At 30.7% G+C, this 19,688-nt stretch overlaps 1 protein-coding gene across 1 annotated transcript in view; it reads left to right on the plus strand.

Annotated features, from left to right (window-relative positions):
- Positions 1-19,688, plus strand: part of SPoCk (secretory pathway calcium atpase) — a 74,587-nt gene that overhangs the window by 20,785 nt on the left and 34,114 nt on the right. The window contains 7 exon segments of the mRNA XM_076468992.1: positions 3,700-3,735; positions 5,133-5,194; positions 8,023-8,131; positions 12,005-12,154; positions 12,395-12,463; positions 14,138-14,280; positions 18,258-18,382. Coding sequence (XP_076325107.1) covers positions 3,700-3,735; positions 5,133-5,194; positions 8,023-8,131; positions 12,005-12,154; positions 12,395-12,463; positions 14,138-14,280; positions 18,258-18,382 — 694 coding nt within the window.

Genomic DNA, 19,688 nt, shown 5'->3' on the forward strand with positions numbered 1-19,688 from the left:
CATTCTAACATCTTGTCTACCCCTAATATTCTTTAAAAAATCCTGACTGTTAATTTTCAGCCAAATTTTTTCATACATTTTTTTTGATGTCCTAATTTTTTGTTTGACTAACTTTCTTGATCTTCTGTAACTTGGGTAAATTTATATTTCTTAAATTCATGATGCTTTTATTTAAATTTATCTTTTTTACTTTATGAGCTAACCTGGTCTTTTTTACTTGCAACTACCCTTTTCTTTTTGTAAGGAATATATTTATTTTGAATATTGAAAAAAAAAAAAAATTAAAATTTATCCACATTGCTCAGTGTTTCTAAATAACTCAACTGCTCAATTCACAACAGATAATTCTTGTTGCATCCCTTCAAAATTAGCTTTTTTGAAATTTGGAATCAAAATATCATTATCCCAATTTCCATATGCAACAAACATTAAACCTAACACAACAATGGTCACTTGTACATTTATGTTCCCAATTTTCCACCCTCTCAGTCATTTCAGTGTTAGAAACTATCAGTAAAGCTAATATAGCATTATTTCAAAAAGGTTCTTTGACCAGTTGGTGAAAAAAATCTTTTTTGATCAGTTTTCTGAAACCTTTCTTCCTCAAAGTTTGACCCTAGCAATTTTCAACCAATATGTTTGAAATTAAAACCACCCATAATTATGACTTCATTAACAGATGAAATCTTAATCTCACTGTAGAGTTTCTCACTAATTTAAACTTTTCCATTTGGTGGCCTGTAACAAAAACTAAGACCTTTTTTTCTTGATATACACTTACAGAAACCTAAATGGATTCAATCTTCTTGCTGTCGTCCTTAATATTCTCAACTTGGACAGGATGTAACTCACATTTACATATAGAACCTCTCCTTCTCTTTACTACTTTGTCTCTATTAAGTAACCTATAACAATGTATTTTAAAGAAATTCCTGTCACCAAAATCATCTGTGTTTAACCATGTTTCAGTTATTCTTATTACATTAAAACCTTCTACCAATATCCTAAGGTCATTTATTTTATTTCTTATACTTCTAGCAATACAATAGTAACAATTAAGCCTATTTTTATAACTACTTTTGTGCTGACTTCCTAGGCTAAACTTTCCTCTATATCTTAGTTTTGTTTCATCTAGTTTACTGCCACTCTCAACATTATCTAGTCCTAGTTTAAAACTTCCCTTACAGCTGAGTTGTTAACCCTTGCAAATGTGCCAACCATTGTAAAAAGTTCCTTTCTCCCACTGAGCTGATTCTATAAGTCCAAACAGTTAACCTGATCATCTTTACATATTAATTTCAGGCTAGCATTTAGCCCAAGTGACCTACTCAAAACTTCATTTCCACAATTAATTCATGGTAGTATCCCTGACACAATTAATTTATGGTCTTTATCTTTAAATACTTTTATCACCTCCCTGTATTTTTTAAGTAGCTGCTCTGACCCACTTTTTCTTATATTGTTAGCCCCTACATGCATAACAAAAACTGTATTGTTGCCAGTCCCTTTCATTATATCTATTGCTCTGTTAGTTATATATACCTTCCATCTTTGTGCCAGGGTAGCATAATCTAACTCTTCTCCTCATTTACCTTGAAGACTATTCTGTCCACATGGTGTTTCAAGGAATTACCTATAACTACAACATCTTTTAAGTTCATAATCCATATTTTTGTCTAATCCTTTTGCTTTTCCACCCTCTACATAAAATCTACATAAAAACTGAAATTTGTTGCTTAATAGAATAGGGTTTTGGCAATTATGTTTACTACTTTTAACCCTAATACATTCTAACTTTCTGAATGTCATTATTAATTGTAACTGATGCCTTCATTACATGTAAAAGCTTGAGCTCGTATTGAAATCCAGCTGTCATTTCCCACAATTTATACTTCTCTATTTCCTCAACTTTAGTTAGGATAGCCTTCAGCTTTTCCTCCAACTTGCAAACTCTACATATAAATTGAACATTCTCACTACTAGCTTACCTAAAAGTGCATAGTGGTCCAGAGTTTCCAAATAAAACCTAATTATTGCTCTATCACATTTAACAAACTAAGGATGCTTAACCCTGAACTATTCTTAACTATTTTATTATTTGTAGAATTAAAACTAAGCCTGAAGAACTGATACATGTACTAAGCCTAACCTAATGTTATACTACTGATTCCAAAATTGAAAACTTGTACGTACTATTTTAGTCCCTAGTCTTACTAAATTTAGTTGGTTGTTTTGCTATTCAACTCTAATTTCTAAAGATAAAAATAATAAAACAAAATAACATTAAAAAATCCACAACATTATAAGAACTTTGCATTTGAATTGCTGTTTAGCAATAAAAATCACTTCTTTCTCTATATGCTACTTCATTGTTCATATCACTGTGTGAGACATTGGTAAGACTATGGATTTGCAATGATAAAAATCAAGGTTTTAATTCTCCTTGGTGGTCATGGCATTCATTTGAAAATTACCAAAGTAAAAAACTGAAATTTTTTGTCACAAGTTGTAAATATGTCTTGCTATTATATTAGATGCACATGCAGCATGATATTCCTTCCATACTGTATTTTAGTATTACTGTATTGTTCAACACCCAGTTTGCTAATCAGACTGAATATGGGACAGAAGGAGGTGTCACAGTTTCAGCTATTCAAGTAAAGACCAAAAATAATTTACTCCAATAAAGGGCTTGATATAGTAACTTTATAAAACTATATTGGACCAAAATAACTCTCCTTTCAATAATAGTTGACCAGAAAGATGCAGTTTGTTTAAGTGAGTTGTATAGACTTATGTTCTTTTTTTTTGCACAAAATTAACTACCTTACAATGGCAGACAAGTAAGCATTGTGAAGCCTTTTTTGGCCATTTTTATCAGTAGAGTTAATGAAAATTTGGAGAAAATGGCTGAAGAACCAGATCACGTATTACATAATATGAGCAGTCATTACTATGTTTTTTATGGAATTTTTAATGGGTGTATGGACTATCTCACAGTCTGGAAGCTAATATGAACTCTGCTGAGATGGTATAAAATTTCAGATCAAGATATTACAAAAATGTCCAAAGTTATACTTGGAATTAAAAAAGAGACCAGTAGAAAGTTTTAGTTAAAAATCAACTTATCAAACTTTGACATGTATATTGAGTGTTAAAAAGACAATTCTGATAAGTCAACTCTGGTTAAAAAATATGGTTGTTTAGCATTAGAGTATTTTAATGATGAATATTAGTTTATAAAAGTATAGAAGTCTAAGATGATATTTAACAGAAACTCCATTTCACCCATTTAGAGATTTAGAATAAAAACTGTTTAAATTCTTCATTAAAATGTGAATATAGCTTTGAGTGAAGGAATGGCATTTATCACTGTGATAAAAAGAAATGTTTACCATGCAGATCTCTGAAACAACTAATATTTTTGTTTAATAAAGTTTTAATTGAAGGATTTTATGCAACACAGTACTAAACATTTCTCTATACTGCAAGTTTACCTAATGATTATATTATACAAGTTATCACATTGCATTTATTTTGTGTACATAATAAAACACTCACTGGAGGTGGTCCTGTTTTATTGTAGGGCAGTGAATGTGTATGTACTCTGAGGTTACATTTTTGTTTTTTAACAGAGCATTGTTTCTCACCAGACAACTATAGTGATTTAATATATACTCTGATTTGAACTTATTTCAGGCAATTCTCATTGTTGTCACTGTAGCATTTGTTCAGGTATGTGGGCTAACTTATAAACCTATAGTTATAAGTATATGCTTTAAGAAATAATGTAATCTTGCACTTAAGTATTTTGTTTGGCGTTAAGCATTGGTTAACAAATATATATTATAAATTGGTTTTATTTTCATGAACATGTTTCTAATCTCTGCAGTATTCAGTCTTAAGCAAATAGTTATATTTCAGTCAATTTATTATTAGAGTTAAACATAGTAGAGATAATGTTTACAAAGAGATTAATTACACATTGTTTAAGGCTATTAACTGTCCAAATTTGTTATTGGAAAGATCACTAAATAACTAAATTGATTCAGACCTTTATTACAAATGCTGATGCAAAGCTGAATAAATAGTACATAAATGATAATGTAAATTCATTTAAGCAATTTCACATTTACTAAAAATATAAGTTAAAATATTTGAATAATAGGTACTTTCAAGCAAAAGCATCCATCCCCAGTGATGGGAAAAGTTTAAGTTAATCTATCAATTAAAATTACTTGATGGACTATGAAAAAAAGTTAGTTGTGTTGCCCTCTTGGTTTCACTTAGAGCCAAAGTTTTGAGCTATTTATATTACCCAATGTTAAAGGTAATTGTTAAGCATTTCAGGTATGGTAAGAGCCATTCAGTATAACGTGGTAAATCTACATTTGTATTCTTTAAGTTATGTCACATTTTGAAATCATAATGATAGGATGATTAATTCCTAACACTGGGCCAGCATGGCCAGATGGTTAAGGCACTTGACTCATAATCCCAGGGTCATGGGTTCAAATCCCTGTCACACCCTATCAGTTGTGGGAGTGTTATAATGTGATAGTCAATCCTACTATTCATTGGTAAAAGAGTAGCCCAAGAGTTCGTGTTGGGTGTTGATGACTAGCCGCCTGACCTCTAGTCTTACACTGCTAAATTAGGGATAGCTTGTGCAGATAGCCCTTGTGCAGCTCTGTGCAAGATTCAAAAATAAACAATCAGTTTCTAACAATGTATTGCAGAATATCCTGCTAACATAATAAAATTTTGGAGGACCTAAAGGGGGACAAACACCATGGTTTGCAATATATATAAGATTGGTGCATATTGGTAAACATTAAATTTATAGTAATGTTTAGGTTGATTTTTGTGATTATGGTGTTTGTTTTTTTGTAGTAATTACTTTAAATTATGTATCTCAAATTCTACTTTATTTCACAAATATAATTTTTTTCATGAATTCTAGAGGTACTTTTCTTAAATCTTGCCAATTTTATTTTTACAAATGAAGCATTTTCTTCTTGTAAAAACAAATTTTAAGTAAGTTACAGTTAAATAGTTACTACAAAACATAATGCTTATATGTTTAGAGACTTGTATAAAAAAATAATTTTGATATGATTACCTCATTACAGGAGTATAGATCTGAGAAATCTTTAGAAGAGCTTAATAAACTGGTCCCACCCACTTGTAACTGGTATGTAAGAGAAAGAGTTGTTTTTCATTAATTGAATGTCATTCTTTACTTTTATTTCTATAATTAGAATTTTTATATAGCATTTTTAACTTAAATACTATGAAAGAAAGTCTTACATAATGATAAATAAGCAATTTTACAAGTTTGTTGCCTTTTTTAAGTTAAAGAGCTTCTTGTAGTAATGATCTCATTGAAAAATGTTTGGTTCTAAGAGATGGTGGCCCGGCATGGCCAGGTGGTTAAGGCACTCGACTCGTAATCCAAGGATTGTGGGTTCAAATCACTGTCACATCCTATCAGCTGTGGGAGTGTTATAATGTGACGGTCAATCCCACTATTTGTTGGTGAAAGAGTAGCTTAAGAGTTGGTGGTAGGTGGTGATGACATAGCTGCCTTCCCTCTAGTCTTACACTGCTAAATTAGAGACAGCTAGTGCAGATAGCCCTCATGTAGCTTTGTGTGAAATTCAAAACAAACCAGATGGTGGTTCTATGGCTATGTCTTGGTATTTATACACTTTAATTTAATTACAAACCACTGTAGTTAAAGAAATTACTAATTCTTTTACAGTTTATTTTAGATAAGCAATTCAAATAATTCTTGAACAGTACATTTTGGCATGTTTCTTTATAATGCATAATTTCACTAATTATTAATAAGGTTTTCAGATTTCTCACCTTTTATTTATTAATGTCTGTGTGTAAGATTTTTAATTTGTAAATATCAATTATACTCAATTCACAGGGCCTGAAACTAACTTTTTTTTGCTTACTGAAAAGTATTTTATAGTTACTGACAAAAGAACCACATATGCTTTTAAAAATAGAAATCACAAACCAACTTTTTTCTTTTTTTTTTTGTTAAGAACAATAACACCATTTATTTACAATAAGATCTGAAATGTGCTGGCATAGCTTACAGATTTATTAATAAATTGTTTCACTCTTTTACCCTTGTTCAGTGCATTTGAAAATCTGGTCTGTGAATGAATCCTCCATAACCTCCCTCATGTCCTCCTGTTTTTCTGTCATCTTTGGTGTTGATTGATCAAGAAATGTGAAAGTGTTAAAAAGAGCAGTTACACACATGTATGTGCACACATATTGAAGTTTATTTATGTAGATATGTTATTCAGTGAGTGTCCCCTTAATTGTAGTTCTGAAATGTATATCAGAATTCATTTTCCTTCAGGTCTTTGTCATTTTGCCAAGTATGTCATTTCATCTGTACACCAAGAATATTTTGCCGATTTTCTCCAAAATCTTAAAAAACCACAAACATGTAAATCCGTAGACATACCGCTGTACCAGCAAGGGACTTTTACAATTAATATACAACAAATGCATATCAACTGGAAATCATAGGTAAAAACATTTAAGTTTTAAATTTTCAAAGAAGTACGTGCAATATTGTTATATGTCTGGCACACTTCTTGTCTTCTGCAGAAATATTTTACCATTTGCACTGTTATGCTTGGCTAGTTATTCAGAACTTTGGAAAGAGCTGTACTCTATCGAGTTTTTCCATTGGCTCTGCTTGGCTAAGAGAAATGATCTTCAATTATTTCTGTTGCTTCATTTACTCTCTTTTTTTTTAAGCCTCTTTGAAGAATGTTTGATATGTATTTGTGTATGAAACTTTAAAAATTGGCTTCATGGCAATTTTCAACATGTAGATCTTGCAGAATTACTAGAACAAGACTATTTCCTTAATCATGTAACAATCGAAAATTACTGATTGCTGATTATTTTTAAACACTATTGGCCAAATTCCAGTTATGTAGAATAAAGTTGTTGGTGTCATTTTATAGTATTGTTCACTGGCTTAAAAATTGAAATGACTACAGAGAGTATACTTTGAAGTTTCATTAAATTTGAAATGGTTCAACTTATCACTAAATGCGCCATACAAAAAAAAAAATCCAATTTTTATTTTTTTTTGAATCTGTGTTTTTGTGAAAATGATCTGGGTGACAGTGTTTTTAGTTTCTCAGAAATCAGTTTTCTGTGATAGGATGTTCTACAAATTCTGATTGTCACCAGATTTTGATTGCTGAATCTGTTATTGGTAAAACTTTGATCTGGTGCCAACAGTGCGACTATGCTATATATATATATATATTTTACCAAAATTAGCACTTGTACTATATGTTCCATATCCTCCCATCTTATACTTGAATTCACTAGGCAAAGCAGTTACAAACTTGAATGGTTGCTTCCATTACATCTAGAATATTTTCAGATTTAGCATTTCATGCATTTAAGAGCTTGAGGAAAAAGTTTTTATTATACAGACACAATTTTTTTTTTACTATTTCAGTTTCATTTTGCAAACATTGGTCACCAAGGAAAAGAAATTAATATGCAAAGTACCATTAATTTTGGTGTTGAATGTCCTACATGCTTTATCATTGTGGTAGATTCTGTATAATAATATGTAGTTTCTCTGACACTGTTTGCTGAACATAAATTCTGAGTTTGTCACTGTTAAGTGTTGCAGTGAAATGTGTAAAATGTCTTCAGGCATTCAGCTTATGATTAGCTTGAAAGCCCCCTTTGTGTAGTAAGGTTAATAATGTTTAATGTTTCAGTTTATGATTGAAGTCTTTTCGTGATATATGTTGTTGTTCTTTGGTGTTTTTTACAAAACTTGCTACTTTGTCTCCTGCTTCTTTGTTTTCTAGGCCTGTTGTGCCTGAAATCTTGTGCTTTTATAAAATACATAAACAGTGAAGAAAATTAGAAAGAATCAGTGATTTCTATACTATTAGCTTTTCTGTAGAATATAACACAAATTTATTATACATCACAATTTGTCTTTATTTCAAGTTTGAGAGAGAGTCGAGTGGAAACATTTTTAGCAAGAAACCTGGTACCTGGTGACATTGTATTGCTTAATGTGGGTGATAGGGTTCCTGCTGACCTAAGACTTTTTGAAGTAAGTGTCCATAGTATTTGGGTTTAATATGTCCCTTGTATTTATTACTATATAATAAATATGTCACTAAATATATTTATAACTGTTAGGTTATGTTAGTATGGATTTATCTAATATGTGTAAAATAAAGTAATTGAGAAAAGCTATCAAAAATATTAATTTATGAAAGAAAAATAAGATATTAACAGTAATTGAGAAAAGTTATCAAAAATATTTTATGAAAGCAAAATGAAATCTTAACAGTACCCATTTTTATATTGTGGACAGTTAGGTTGTTCTGAACATGCTCTTTTAACTTGATTGGTAAAAACCAGTCAGGTTCAAGGTAAGTTATCAGACTTGGATTTTTTTTCTACATAATAATTTTCCACTGAAAATTTCCAGTGGGTCTAATTGATCATTTCTGCTAATTATTGGTGAGATTTTATTTATTTTTGAGCATGTGCTTATGTTTAAATGAAGTTAGAGTACAGAAACAGATCCAAGGAATGAATGCATTGGATAGTTGTCAATGTGTGTATGCATTGTTATACTGGAATACTTAACAACATAGGTTTATTTCTGGTAAAAACAAGAAAGCTTGTATAATGTATTTAAATTGTTTGCTGAATTCTTTATGTTAAATGGCAATTCTGTGTTTTTTCTTAATATCTGCCTTTCAATGACTTGTTTTTTAATGCTTAAGTGATGACATGTTGCTACTTGTTTAAATAATTTTGCAGGACATGTTAAAATAATAGAGAAATGCTAATTACTCGTTATTGAAACATTTAAAGTGTTACTTAGGTCTTTATTTCACTGTACTCTAGCAGACCATAATTAATCTTTTTCAGTTTCAGATCTTTATTTTATTTTTAGCAAACATGTATATTTGATACAGATATTTGTTGTAAAAACAGAGTTGTACTATTTTTTAAAATATATATATTGTGAAATTAGAATTTTCAGTGGCATACCTTTTTTCTTAATTTTCTTAACTGTACACGTAATGTGTGAAAAAATCATTGTCAACCATTCCCATAAAAGAAACATTTAATGAGAAATATTGGTAATTTTAAAATAGGAAAATGTGCAGGACAGCATTAAGCCGATAACAAGGCAAAGTGAACTGCTTTCATTGTGTGTAAGTTATAACTAAATATAACTCTTTGGAACAACAGATAACTTTTAAAATAAAAGTGAAAGTACAAAAATAAAGAGGATTATAATTAATAACTGATGATATAGTGTATAAAAAGTGCAACAGGTAATAAAGTATAAATTTTTTTTTTAATATTTCAATATACCAAATGCTTCAGCCTCATTAACCAATTTAAGCTACATAGAGACCAAAGGCATCACGAAGTACTGGCACATGGGCCTGTGTTCTGATTCTGTTTGATAGTTCCCCAAATACCCAACTGGTATACTGAAAAATCAGAAATCCATAATTGATATTATATTGAGATGGTGAAAATTCTTGAGCCCTGTGAATATTTTAAATACATAGTGATGTCTGTTGATGCTGATAGAATCATGAAAATTATTTTAATAGTGTTTACCATATATTGCAACCTACCATAAAAGTATTACATTGATAAGCAGCTGTTATTTAGATTTTCTTTTTCATTAACAATGTCTTTGTTTTATATTGGAGACTAATTTAGCATCATCCACAAGAAATTAAAAACTTACAAACAAAATTGTATTTGAAATGTGGACACTTAAAACATGATGGCCAATGAAAAGTTTTAGATCTAAGTTAGATTTTTTGATGATGTAGCTGTATATTGTATCATTGTTATACATCTGTAAATACTTACCTGAAATCTGGGCTTCACACGTGCTTGTTAGCAAAATATAATCATTGACCCAATGACATCACATACTTATTCAGTAGTTTTCAGCCTTTTCTGAGCTGGGGGCCAGTTCTAATCGCAAACTGTTATGGACTGTTTCATACAATATTAAAATTTTAAAAGTATTTTTAAATTATATTGTAAAACAATATACCTAAGTATCAGTATTTTATGAAAATTTTTTTTATTTAAACCATATTGTGGAATATCTGAAATATTCCTGTGAGCTGGTGGTTAGGAACTACTACAGTAACTCACTTTGTGGGAAGAAATTTGGAAATATACATGTATGTGATTCTGCATAGAAGACACACATTTGCATATACACACTCACAGAAACTGTTATAACAAATAAAAGAATACTTTAGACTCTCCATCACAGATTATGTTTTCAGTTTGATCTCTGGTTGAAAGAAATCTATAATCATTAGACAGTTGATCTACTGCTTAATACCAAATAATAAATTAGGCACAATATTATAATATTATTCACACATCTAAAGTAATGTAGGGTACAACATGGGAGGTAGAAAAAGATGTAAAAACTCCCTAAATACTTTTACATGTTACAATTGTAAGAAACCTCATTGTATATTCTTTCATTTTTTTCATTGACCAGGCTGTGTTGATAAGTTTTTAGTAGACAAAACTGCAGTTCAAAATGGAGGGTACAGCAAATAAAAGAATTTCTTAGGCTCTTTGTTATAAATTAATTTTAAATTTTTTACCTGTGATGAAAACAAAAGAAATCTGTAATAGTCATTAAACAGTTGGTTCACTGTATAAAAACTTAGGTACAATAGAATAATATTATTCACACACACAAATTAATTTAGGCTACAATATGGTGAGCTAAAAGAGATCTAATCTTTGGTAGTTTTTCATTATACGGGTAGATGAGCACATTTGAATTTTTTTCAAGGCATTCTGTAGGGGTCACCTGCAGCCCCTGGATGATTTGACATGGAATGACCCACAAGCTATACTGATAAGCTTTGAATAGATACAATCCATAAGTATTTTTTAAAATCTTAGTGGGTGTTACAGCACAAACTTTAGCAGAGCATGGACCAGATATTGGACTGTTTTGCAACATAACCCTAGACTAAGTTAATCTGAAAAGTTTCATCATGCTAGCTCCAAAACTGCATTAGCAGCTTGTGGACACATACAGACGTATTCACTGTTTTCCATTCATTTTAACTAAAAAAATATATATATATGAACTTCAAAGACATGCAGCTTTATTTCATTTGTTAACGAGTTTTATCAATACAGGTGGGAAGTTAATTGTTTCTACTTTTCACTTTTTGAATTAAATTACAATTAAGGGGAACAGTTTATTTTTTTTGTATTTATCCTTTGTTACAAAAAATACATATCAAAATGAAATATAAATCTGAAACTTTTTTTGTAGTTTTATATCTTTGTAACTAATTTGAGAAGAGATGAGACAATTTTTAAGACTAAAATGTAATGATACCATTTGCCCTTGTGAAAAAAAAACACTCAGTATTGGGTTGGATATGGTTCTGATGACCAAAATGGTTTTACTTTTATTGGTATAAAGTTCAGTCAATATTTATAAATTTTTGATACTGTTAGGCCTAGTTTAGAATCATGATTAAGATATTACCAAATTGTAATGCATTAAAGACATTTTTACATTTTACCTGGATTTTATTGGATCAAATGATTAATGTACAAGGAGTGTGCATTTTTAATTTTTTAGATTCATACAATAAACTCAATAGTTATTTCTTCAGCAAAAAAAAAGAGCAAAAATACCTAAAAATAAAATGGAAGGTTTACGTGTAAAATCATTCTATGACAATATTTTACAGATAAGTTAGATTGTATTTCAAAACAATGTTTAAAATCCTAATCCCAATATATATTTTGCTTAATTTATACAGACAGGAGTAATTTCTGAAGAGGATTGGTGACTGAAATAAGGCAAACTTTTGTAGTTTCAGATATACTTCTTTTTTTCTATCTATATATTTTAGTACTAAATATTTGCTTTTTATCCAAGGCTGCTGAGCTTGCCATAGATGAAAGTAGTTTTACAGGAGAAACGGAACCAGCAACAAAAGTGACAAGTAGTTTGATAAAAACCAATGGAATTGCAAGAAAACAGAATATGGCATTTATGGGAACTCTTGTGCGTTGTGGCAGTGGCCGAGTAAGTACTTGATGCTTGCTAGATAATTTCATGGACAGGGAGTTTTTGATGGTGTCTCTCTCTCATTGCATGAAGAAAAAATTCCTTTTTCTAATTTTATATATTTTCCACCATTTTCTTGAAATAAGAAAAAAGCCTAATACAGAAGAGCTAATATCTATAGTTTTATACAGCAGCAAATTAAAAATTAGATATGAATCAATTGTAACAACATCAGTTAAAAGTTTTTTTATTTTTTAGGGTGTTGTCATCAATACAGGTAAAAAGTCAGAATTTGGAGAAATATTTAAAATGATGCAAGCTGAAGAGGTAAAACCAGTCATGTTAATTTTATGTTTTATATGTGCCGTGTGTGTGTGTGTGTGTGTGTGTATATATATATATACAACTATGAAAACTTGATGTGTAACTGATGTTATTAGTAGTTAGTAATGCAGAGATGCCAAACATTACAATTTGAGCGTAATCATTACGATTTTGGTGTATACATTACAGCTGTATGCTCATACAGACAAATATTACGACTTGTTGTAACTCCCAAATTATTATATATTATATAGGCCTATACGATAAAGTGATAAATTGTTCCCCCAGGGCTTGAAAGGGGTGAAAAGAAAATTTCTATGAGATACAAATAAATTTTGATAATAAATAAAAGACATAGTCCAGATGGCTACTTGAGATAATCATGTTTGTGCTTGAAATAATAAAAAATATTTGTATCTCAGACGTCTACCAATAGTTTGAGTGTGGTGCTTCTCCATACTGGGTACATGGGGGAATCCATAGTTACATCATCAGTGCTTGTCAGCCAATCAGCACTCGCATAGATGGGTATTTCTCGTTTTCTAAGCGGTTTAGAAACACCAATGCGATCGTTCACAAGATGGAAAAAAAGAGGCCTTGTTCACCAGATTGTCTTGTTTCTGGCAAATCTAAAAGGACTAAAACTGTGAAAGGGCTCTGTCTACAATCATATTACGCTCAGTCATTTGAAATAGTTGACATCTCTGGTAATGTGATTTAGATTTTAGTCCTAATTTGAAACTGCTGTCAAAGCAGACTGAATCTTATAAGGTTTTATTGAATTTAGTTTATGATGAAGGAATACACTGGAGGATATAAATTTAGCCCCTGTAAGTTATTTGTTGACAAAAAGACTCTAATGAATATATATGTTAATGTAACTTTGTGTAAAATAGTTGTGGGTGTATGCATTGTTGTGTAAATGTCAGAAGTCTAACAGTTAGAAAAGGAATGTGAAACTGAAATAAGATGTTTTTAAATGTATAAACTGTGAGTTAATCTATTTGAAACTGTAAATGTAAAATAATCTTTATCACAAACTCAGTTAACCTGCTGTTTTATGTTGGCAGAATAATAATTTATCAAGAATACTTTTAACATTTGAACATTTTTATTCATTGTTTGTCAAGTCTCTGCATAAGTTGGTATACGAATTTTAAGTTTTTTGTATTGATTTTTATTAAGATTCATGCTATTTAAAATTTCTATACAAATGTGTAGTTAAATATTTTTACAAGAAAATTAATTTATTAAAAAAATCAATTTTTTTTCAAGTTACAGTTTAACCAGCTTATTAAAATTGTAAGTTATTGCTTGCAATTTGTATTTAGGTTTAGGTTAATGTGAATCCAAAGATGTATTAAATATCAGTTTGAATTATATACACCAGTTTCAGTGTCAGTGTTTATGGTCTTATTAATATATAAATTATATGCATTATTAATTTATAAAAATATAAATTTAATTTTTAATCTTTTTTTTTGTGGATGTAGCAATATGTTTGTATTGATATAGTATAACCAAAAGTATTTTTGTGTAATAATTATGGAAGCAGCTATGTACCTGTGTTGATATTTGGAACAGTATATATCTCTGTGTTAATATTTGCAAAAAGTTATTTTTCTGTGTTGACATTTAAATGAAGATATATGTTTGATTTTCATTCTGTTATTACAGGCTCCAAAGACACCTTTACAAAAGAGCATGGATATTCTTGGAAAGCAGCTTTCATTGTATTCATTTGGTATTATAGCTTTAATCATGTTGCTTGGATGGCTGCAAGGTAGACCTGTGATGGAGATGTTCAACATCAGTGTAAGGTATGGAATTCACAAGTTCATTGTTATAAGATGTTTAACATAATTTTGTTTTGGATTATTAGATTCATTGCAAAGAATCCTTATTAAAGTATATTGAAAAGATCTCTTGAAGTGGAAATAATTGTATACAAAATCTGGCCCTGTAATAAGAAAGGGGTTGAAACCTATTTTTAATAATAGGGAAAGAAAAAAATGAAAAGTATAAAGTTATAATTGGAGCAAAATATCTTTTTAAGTGTAAAGTGAACAAATGCTTGGTTAACTCTCTCACTGCAGGCTTAGTCCCAGGGACCAACATTGAAACCATTTTGTGCTTGTTATGGTTTTTATATAATAACTTTCAAAATGTACTTACCATTAGCTGACAATATAGCTATTTTTCAACATCATCTTTGCTTATCCAAGTATTGTTCTTGCATACTCCAGTCTTTTATACTACCACTTAAATGACCTTGGCCATATCTAATTTGCAAATTTCTCCCCCTCTTTTCAATGCACCCTCTATACAGGTACTGTATATAAATACCTTTGTAATTACTTTTTTGTACCATGTCTTTATCCACCGAGAGATGGACACATTCGTTTGGCCTGGGGTGATTTCTTTTAGAGCCTCTGAAGTTGCCATTTTGTTGACCCTGTAGAGAACTTGGATTCTTTTTTCTGACACATTTCTTTTCTATGTTGGTTTCTCACAACTCTTGTTTGAACCCTATTACTTTTCTTCTATAAATCATTGGGATATGTGCAAATGTGGAGCTTTTTCTTGTCATCTTAGAGTCTACTCTTCCCTTGTTGATAGAGAGGAAAGACTATTTAGTGTCTTCTTCTCCTTGATTTTTGTGGTTCATTTTATTATGTGACAGGATGGATTGACTTTGTATTTTCCTTGTTTGTTTGCCTTGGTTTTCTCCTTCTTGGTGGAATTATATTTTTTTGTCTGTTGACATGTTAATATCATAAGATGGAGTTGGTATATTTTTTGAACTTTCTCTCTCTCCTTAGGTCCTGTTACATCCTGATAAGTCCTTTCTTTTTATGTGTCTCCTGACTCAGGAAAGATACAACCATCTCTGCAATTGTTTTGCCATCTGTTTTCACCATTGCAGTCAGTTGTAATCTGATAATTTGCTTTGTCCTGTCAGGCCTGAAAGTTTGTTTCCCACTTTACCTCCTTTTCTGGTGATTGTCTTGACTGTTTTCATTGGGATCTTTCAGTTTACCTTGAATTTCTCCATTTCCTTAGAGATGGGTTTTGAAATATCCATTTTGCATATTTTGGTCAATACATGTGAGATATCTTCTGAGTAACATCTCATCAGGTTCAGCACATTTGTATTTTTTGGTGGCAGTTTCATTTATCCAGTGGGGCACATTTTGTGGGCTGGGATTTGGACTTCTCTTAGTGCTGTTCTCTCACATTCTTCTGGGAGTTTTCCCCTACAGCATGACTGTTTTTAACAACGACTGCAAGGACTAGAGGGTACTTTTGTGCAATCTTGTCTCTGTTTTCCATGGTCCTTTACATCTTGCTTTCACTGGATCTCAGTTTTTTGCAAGTGTTGCCCAGACAAGTGTGATTCTCTTTGTCCATTTCAACACTAGCAACCAATTTGATTATTATTACTACCAGTTGCAACAGGCTCTGGAGAAATGAGGTGTTACTATATTATCATGAATCACCACTCATGACTATTATAAGTAAAACTAAAGGAAATTCTCAGTGATGTTGAGAAAACCCACTTGTAGAGAAATATATATGTGAAGGAAATTCTGCCTGTTTCTTCCAATCAATCATCAGATTAAATAAATTTGGATTAGTTTGCTTTTAAAAATTTAAGGAACTTGGTTCACTATTGCACTGTTTCCAGAGTACTGTCCCTCAGGACTCCCCAACACATTACTGCCCCCCCCTTTCAGGTTCTACTGGTAGAGCAAGGGAGACCTTATCCAGGTCCAGTTATTGAGGTGGTAGACAGAGGCTTTTCCCTCAGAGCATTAGTGTTTTCCTCCACTCTTGGAGAAGAAGGCAAAGGGCAAAGTTGGGGGCCCTCCTACTCAGGTCCCAGCTCTGTTTTTTTCAGATGTCAGTAGGAGTGGTACCAACTTCTGAGTGAGTCTACTTGTAATTGTGGTTCAGATTTGACACCAAGCTATTTAGTTGTGGAATGCATGGCTTTTCTCTTTGATCAGTGTCAGTTTCATATATTGTTCATGGAAGGAGTTCCACTATTTCCTCATAATTTCAAACAGGAAGTGATACTATCCTAGACTCTTGGTTGAACATAGGTTCCATGTCCTCTTCATACTTCCATGGACAAGCAGTATACCTACTCCTTTTGCTCTTGACTGTGGAGTGAGGATGAGTGTTCATAATTCCAGACTATGACTTCTATTGCTTTGGTTGAAAAGGCATACACAATCCTGCCATTCCAAGTCTGGGGTGTTACCTTTTGGATTTCTTCATTTGGAAGAGAAAGTTTATTCCCTTTGTTGTTGCTTACTTTCTCATTATGATTCCAGTAATGTGAAATGGATCATTCTGTGGCTGCAAGTTGGGATCCTGCCATAAATATGTATATATCTATGATATTGTAGTGCAATAGCCCTATTCACCAATGTGGGATATAGGGACCAAGATCCCTTAATTCTTTGGAACTTTGGTTGTCTGGTTTGTGCTTGCTTATAATGATTACTCTTATACTATTCCATCCTTGATTCAGGAACTCAGTTCTGAGTGAAGAGCATATCTTTTCTTCATGTTGTGTGGTCCTGATACTTGTGTGCCTCTTTTATTATAGTACACTACTGTTCTGTGGCTATACTTTCTGTATGAATAATGCCTGCAACCTCTCCATCTTTTGAGTCTGGGATTTTAGTTATGTTGTCAGCAGATGGTGAGTATATTTTAGAAGTTAACATTTTTCTAAACTGCAAATGTACTTCCAGTAATCTTACATCCATTGGCACTCTTTTGTCATGCCTCAGTGCTAAAAGCCAATGTAAGTCATGAGAAAGTGATTAAGTTATGTAAGTGAGATGCTTATATATATAGTACCACAATAGAGGGCTCACTGACAAGAGTGGAAAAATTAGATATTGTCAAGGGCATTTAAGTTGGATAAAAAGACCAGCATGCAGGACCAGTGCTAAGATAGGCAAAGCTGATGTCAAGGAATAGATATATTGTCTGCAGAGGTAAGTTTTATTGGAAATACATTTTCAGTTTAGGAAAATGTTAATGTGTAATATAGAATGTGTATCTTTGTAAAATTTAGCAGGCTTTTAGTGAATATTACAAATCATGTTGTACACAAAAAATCAGACATTTTAATAAATTATTTCTACTAAAGATTTGTCTTGGAATATATATGTAGTGTTTTCACATATTATTCTAAATGCTTAGTGATTTCCACATAAAGATTAAAGATATTATTTGATAGATTTTTCAGGCAGAGTATTCATTATGAAATTTTTACACACACACACCTCATCAATTAGAGGACATTTATACTAGATCAATTTTAGATAATATCTTTACATGAAAAATCTTGATTAATATTTATAGCTGAAGAATGTCAGCTGACATTTATACTTGAACTTTAGTGCAAAATTTTTACATGAACATTGTTAGGTGTTTTTTTTTTTTTACATGAATAGTGTTAGATACTGTTTTTACATGGATAGGGTTGGATAATATTTATACTTAAATGATGTTGGCTAGTATTTATACCTTTGCAGTGGTAGGTACTACAGGATAATTCATCAATGTTTTCTCATACTAGAGTATTGTAAATGCATTTCTTGTTTCTTGAAATGTTTGCAAAAAATAAAGAAGCTTTTGATGAATTATAAATAGGTTTCCTTTTCATTTTTGTCAGTATCTGTTAAGGTTATATAACAATTATAAATAGGTTTTCTTTTCATTTTTGTCAGTATCTGTTAATGTTATATAACAATAAATATCCGATTATTTTTAGTCTGGCCGTTGCAGCCATTCCTGAAGGACTTCCCATTGTTGTGACAGTGACCTTAGCCCTTGGAGTGATGCGAATGGCTAAAAGAAATGCTATCATTAAAAAGCTACCTACAGTAGAGACTTTAGGTACTACATTGATGTCCAGTTTTAAAATGTGTTTTTGTCTCCAGTGTTAAAAGTGATGCTTTGTAAATGTGTTTTTGGCTAGAGTGAAAATTTACTTGAGATCCAAACACTGACAAGCATATTGGGTCAGCCTGACATATTATATATATATATATATTACATATGGATGTAAAATTAAATAGTACATGTTATATTTAATTAAAATTTTTAGTGGAGGTTCAGATCTATGTGACCTCATAGCTAGCTATATCTATGCTTGTTAGTAATCTGTTAAGTTCAATAAATATTCCAGCATGTTATTTTTAAAGACCTTTATTATTAAAGTTCCAGAATGTAATTAACCTAAAGAACTAGTGAAAACTTGCTTGTTAATAGAAAGGCAAAATAATGTTTACAAATAACATAAAACAGTTTAAATCAGTTTGCATGATTAATAAAGTATAATTAATGGTTATTCTTAAATAATATTTTTTGTTTCAGTTAATTCTGAATTTTGATCTAATTAGCCTAATCTTGTTATAACTGGTGATCACCTTTCAGGTGTTGAGTGTATCCAATTTCCAAATGTAAATTAAAATAATAATTTTAATTCTATTTCAATAATTTTACCCAAAAATTATTTTAGAGTTTAGACTTTGTTATTTTATGGAACTTATTTAGTGTAGTTTGCAAAAAAATATTTAAACTGATTCTTGTGCACAGCTCTCAGGAGTTAAGCATATTATTTACACAATTATAGGTTTTTTACAATTTTTCCACCCATCAAAAAACATTGGTTTATATTTAATAAGAAATTGTCATTCCTTTTGTATATTAAATGAAAGATATAGATGAAAATCAAAATGAAACTGACTTTATGTATAAAATGTGTTAATTAAGAATAAATAAAATTTAAATTCTGAGTCAAAAGAAAGCATTTTAAATATTTTTTCTTTTCATAAAAATATTTCAAAACGTTTAAAGTCTCACAACTAAACATTGTGATAGAAAAACTAAAAAAACTCATATGAATTTTGAAAATCAAAATTGGATGCTAATTATCAAGAATGTTCTAAGTTTCATGCAAATTGAATATGCATTTTACTCTTAGAAGGGAAAGAAATTCAAAAAGGATTAATTATAGAAGTTTTACAAGTGTTGATTACTTCATGAAGTCCAAGCATAGTGACCAATATTTTAAAGAAAAATTACTTTTATGTTTATATTTTTATCAATAGTAATAATCATTTAAGGTTATTTTTTATTATTGTCCCTTTCTGTATGTGGTGGAACTGGAGTATTTTAAAATTTCTGTTAAAAGATCAAT

Source organism: Tachypleus tridentatus, chromosome 12 (assembly GCF_004210375.1).
Source record: "Tachypleus tridentatus isolate NWPU-2018 chromosome 12, ASM421037v1, whole genome shotgun sequence".
NCBI lineage: Eukaryota > Metazoa > Arthropoda > Merostomata > Xiphosura > Limulidae > Tachypleus > Tachypleus tridentatus.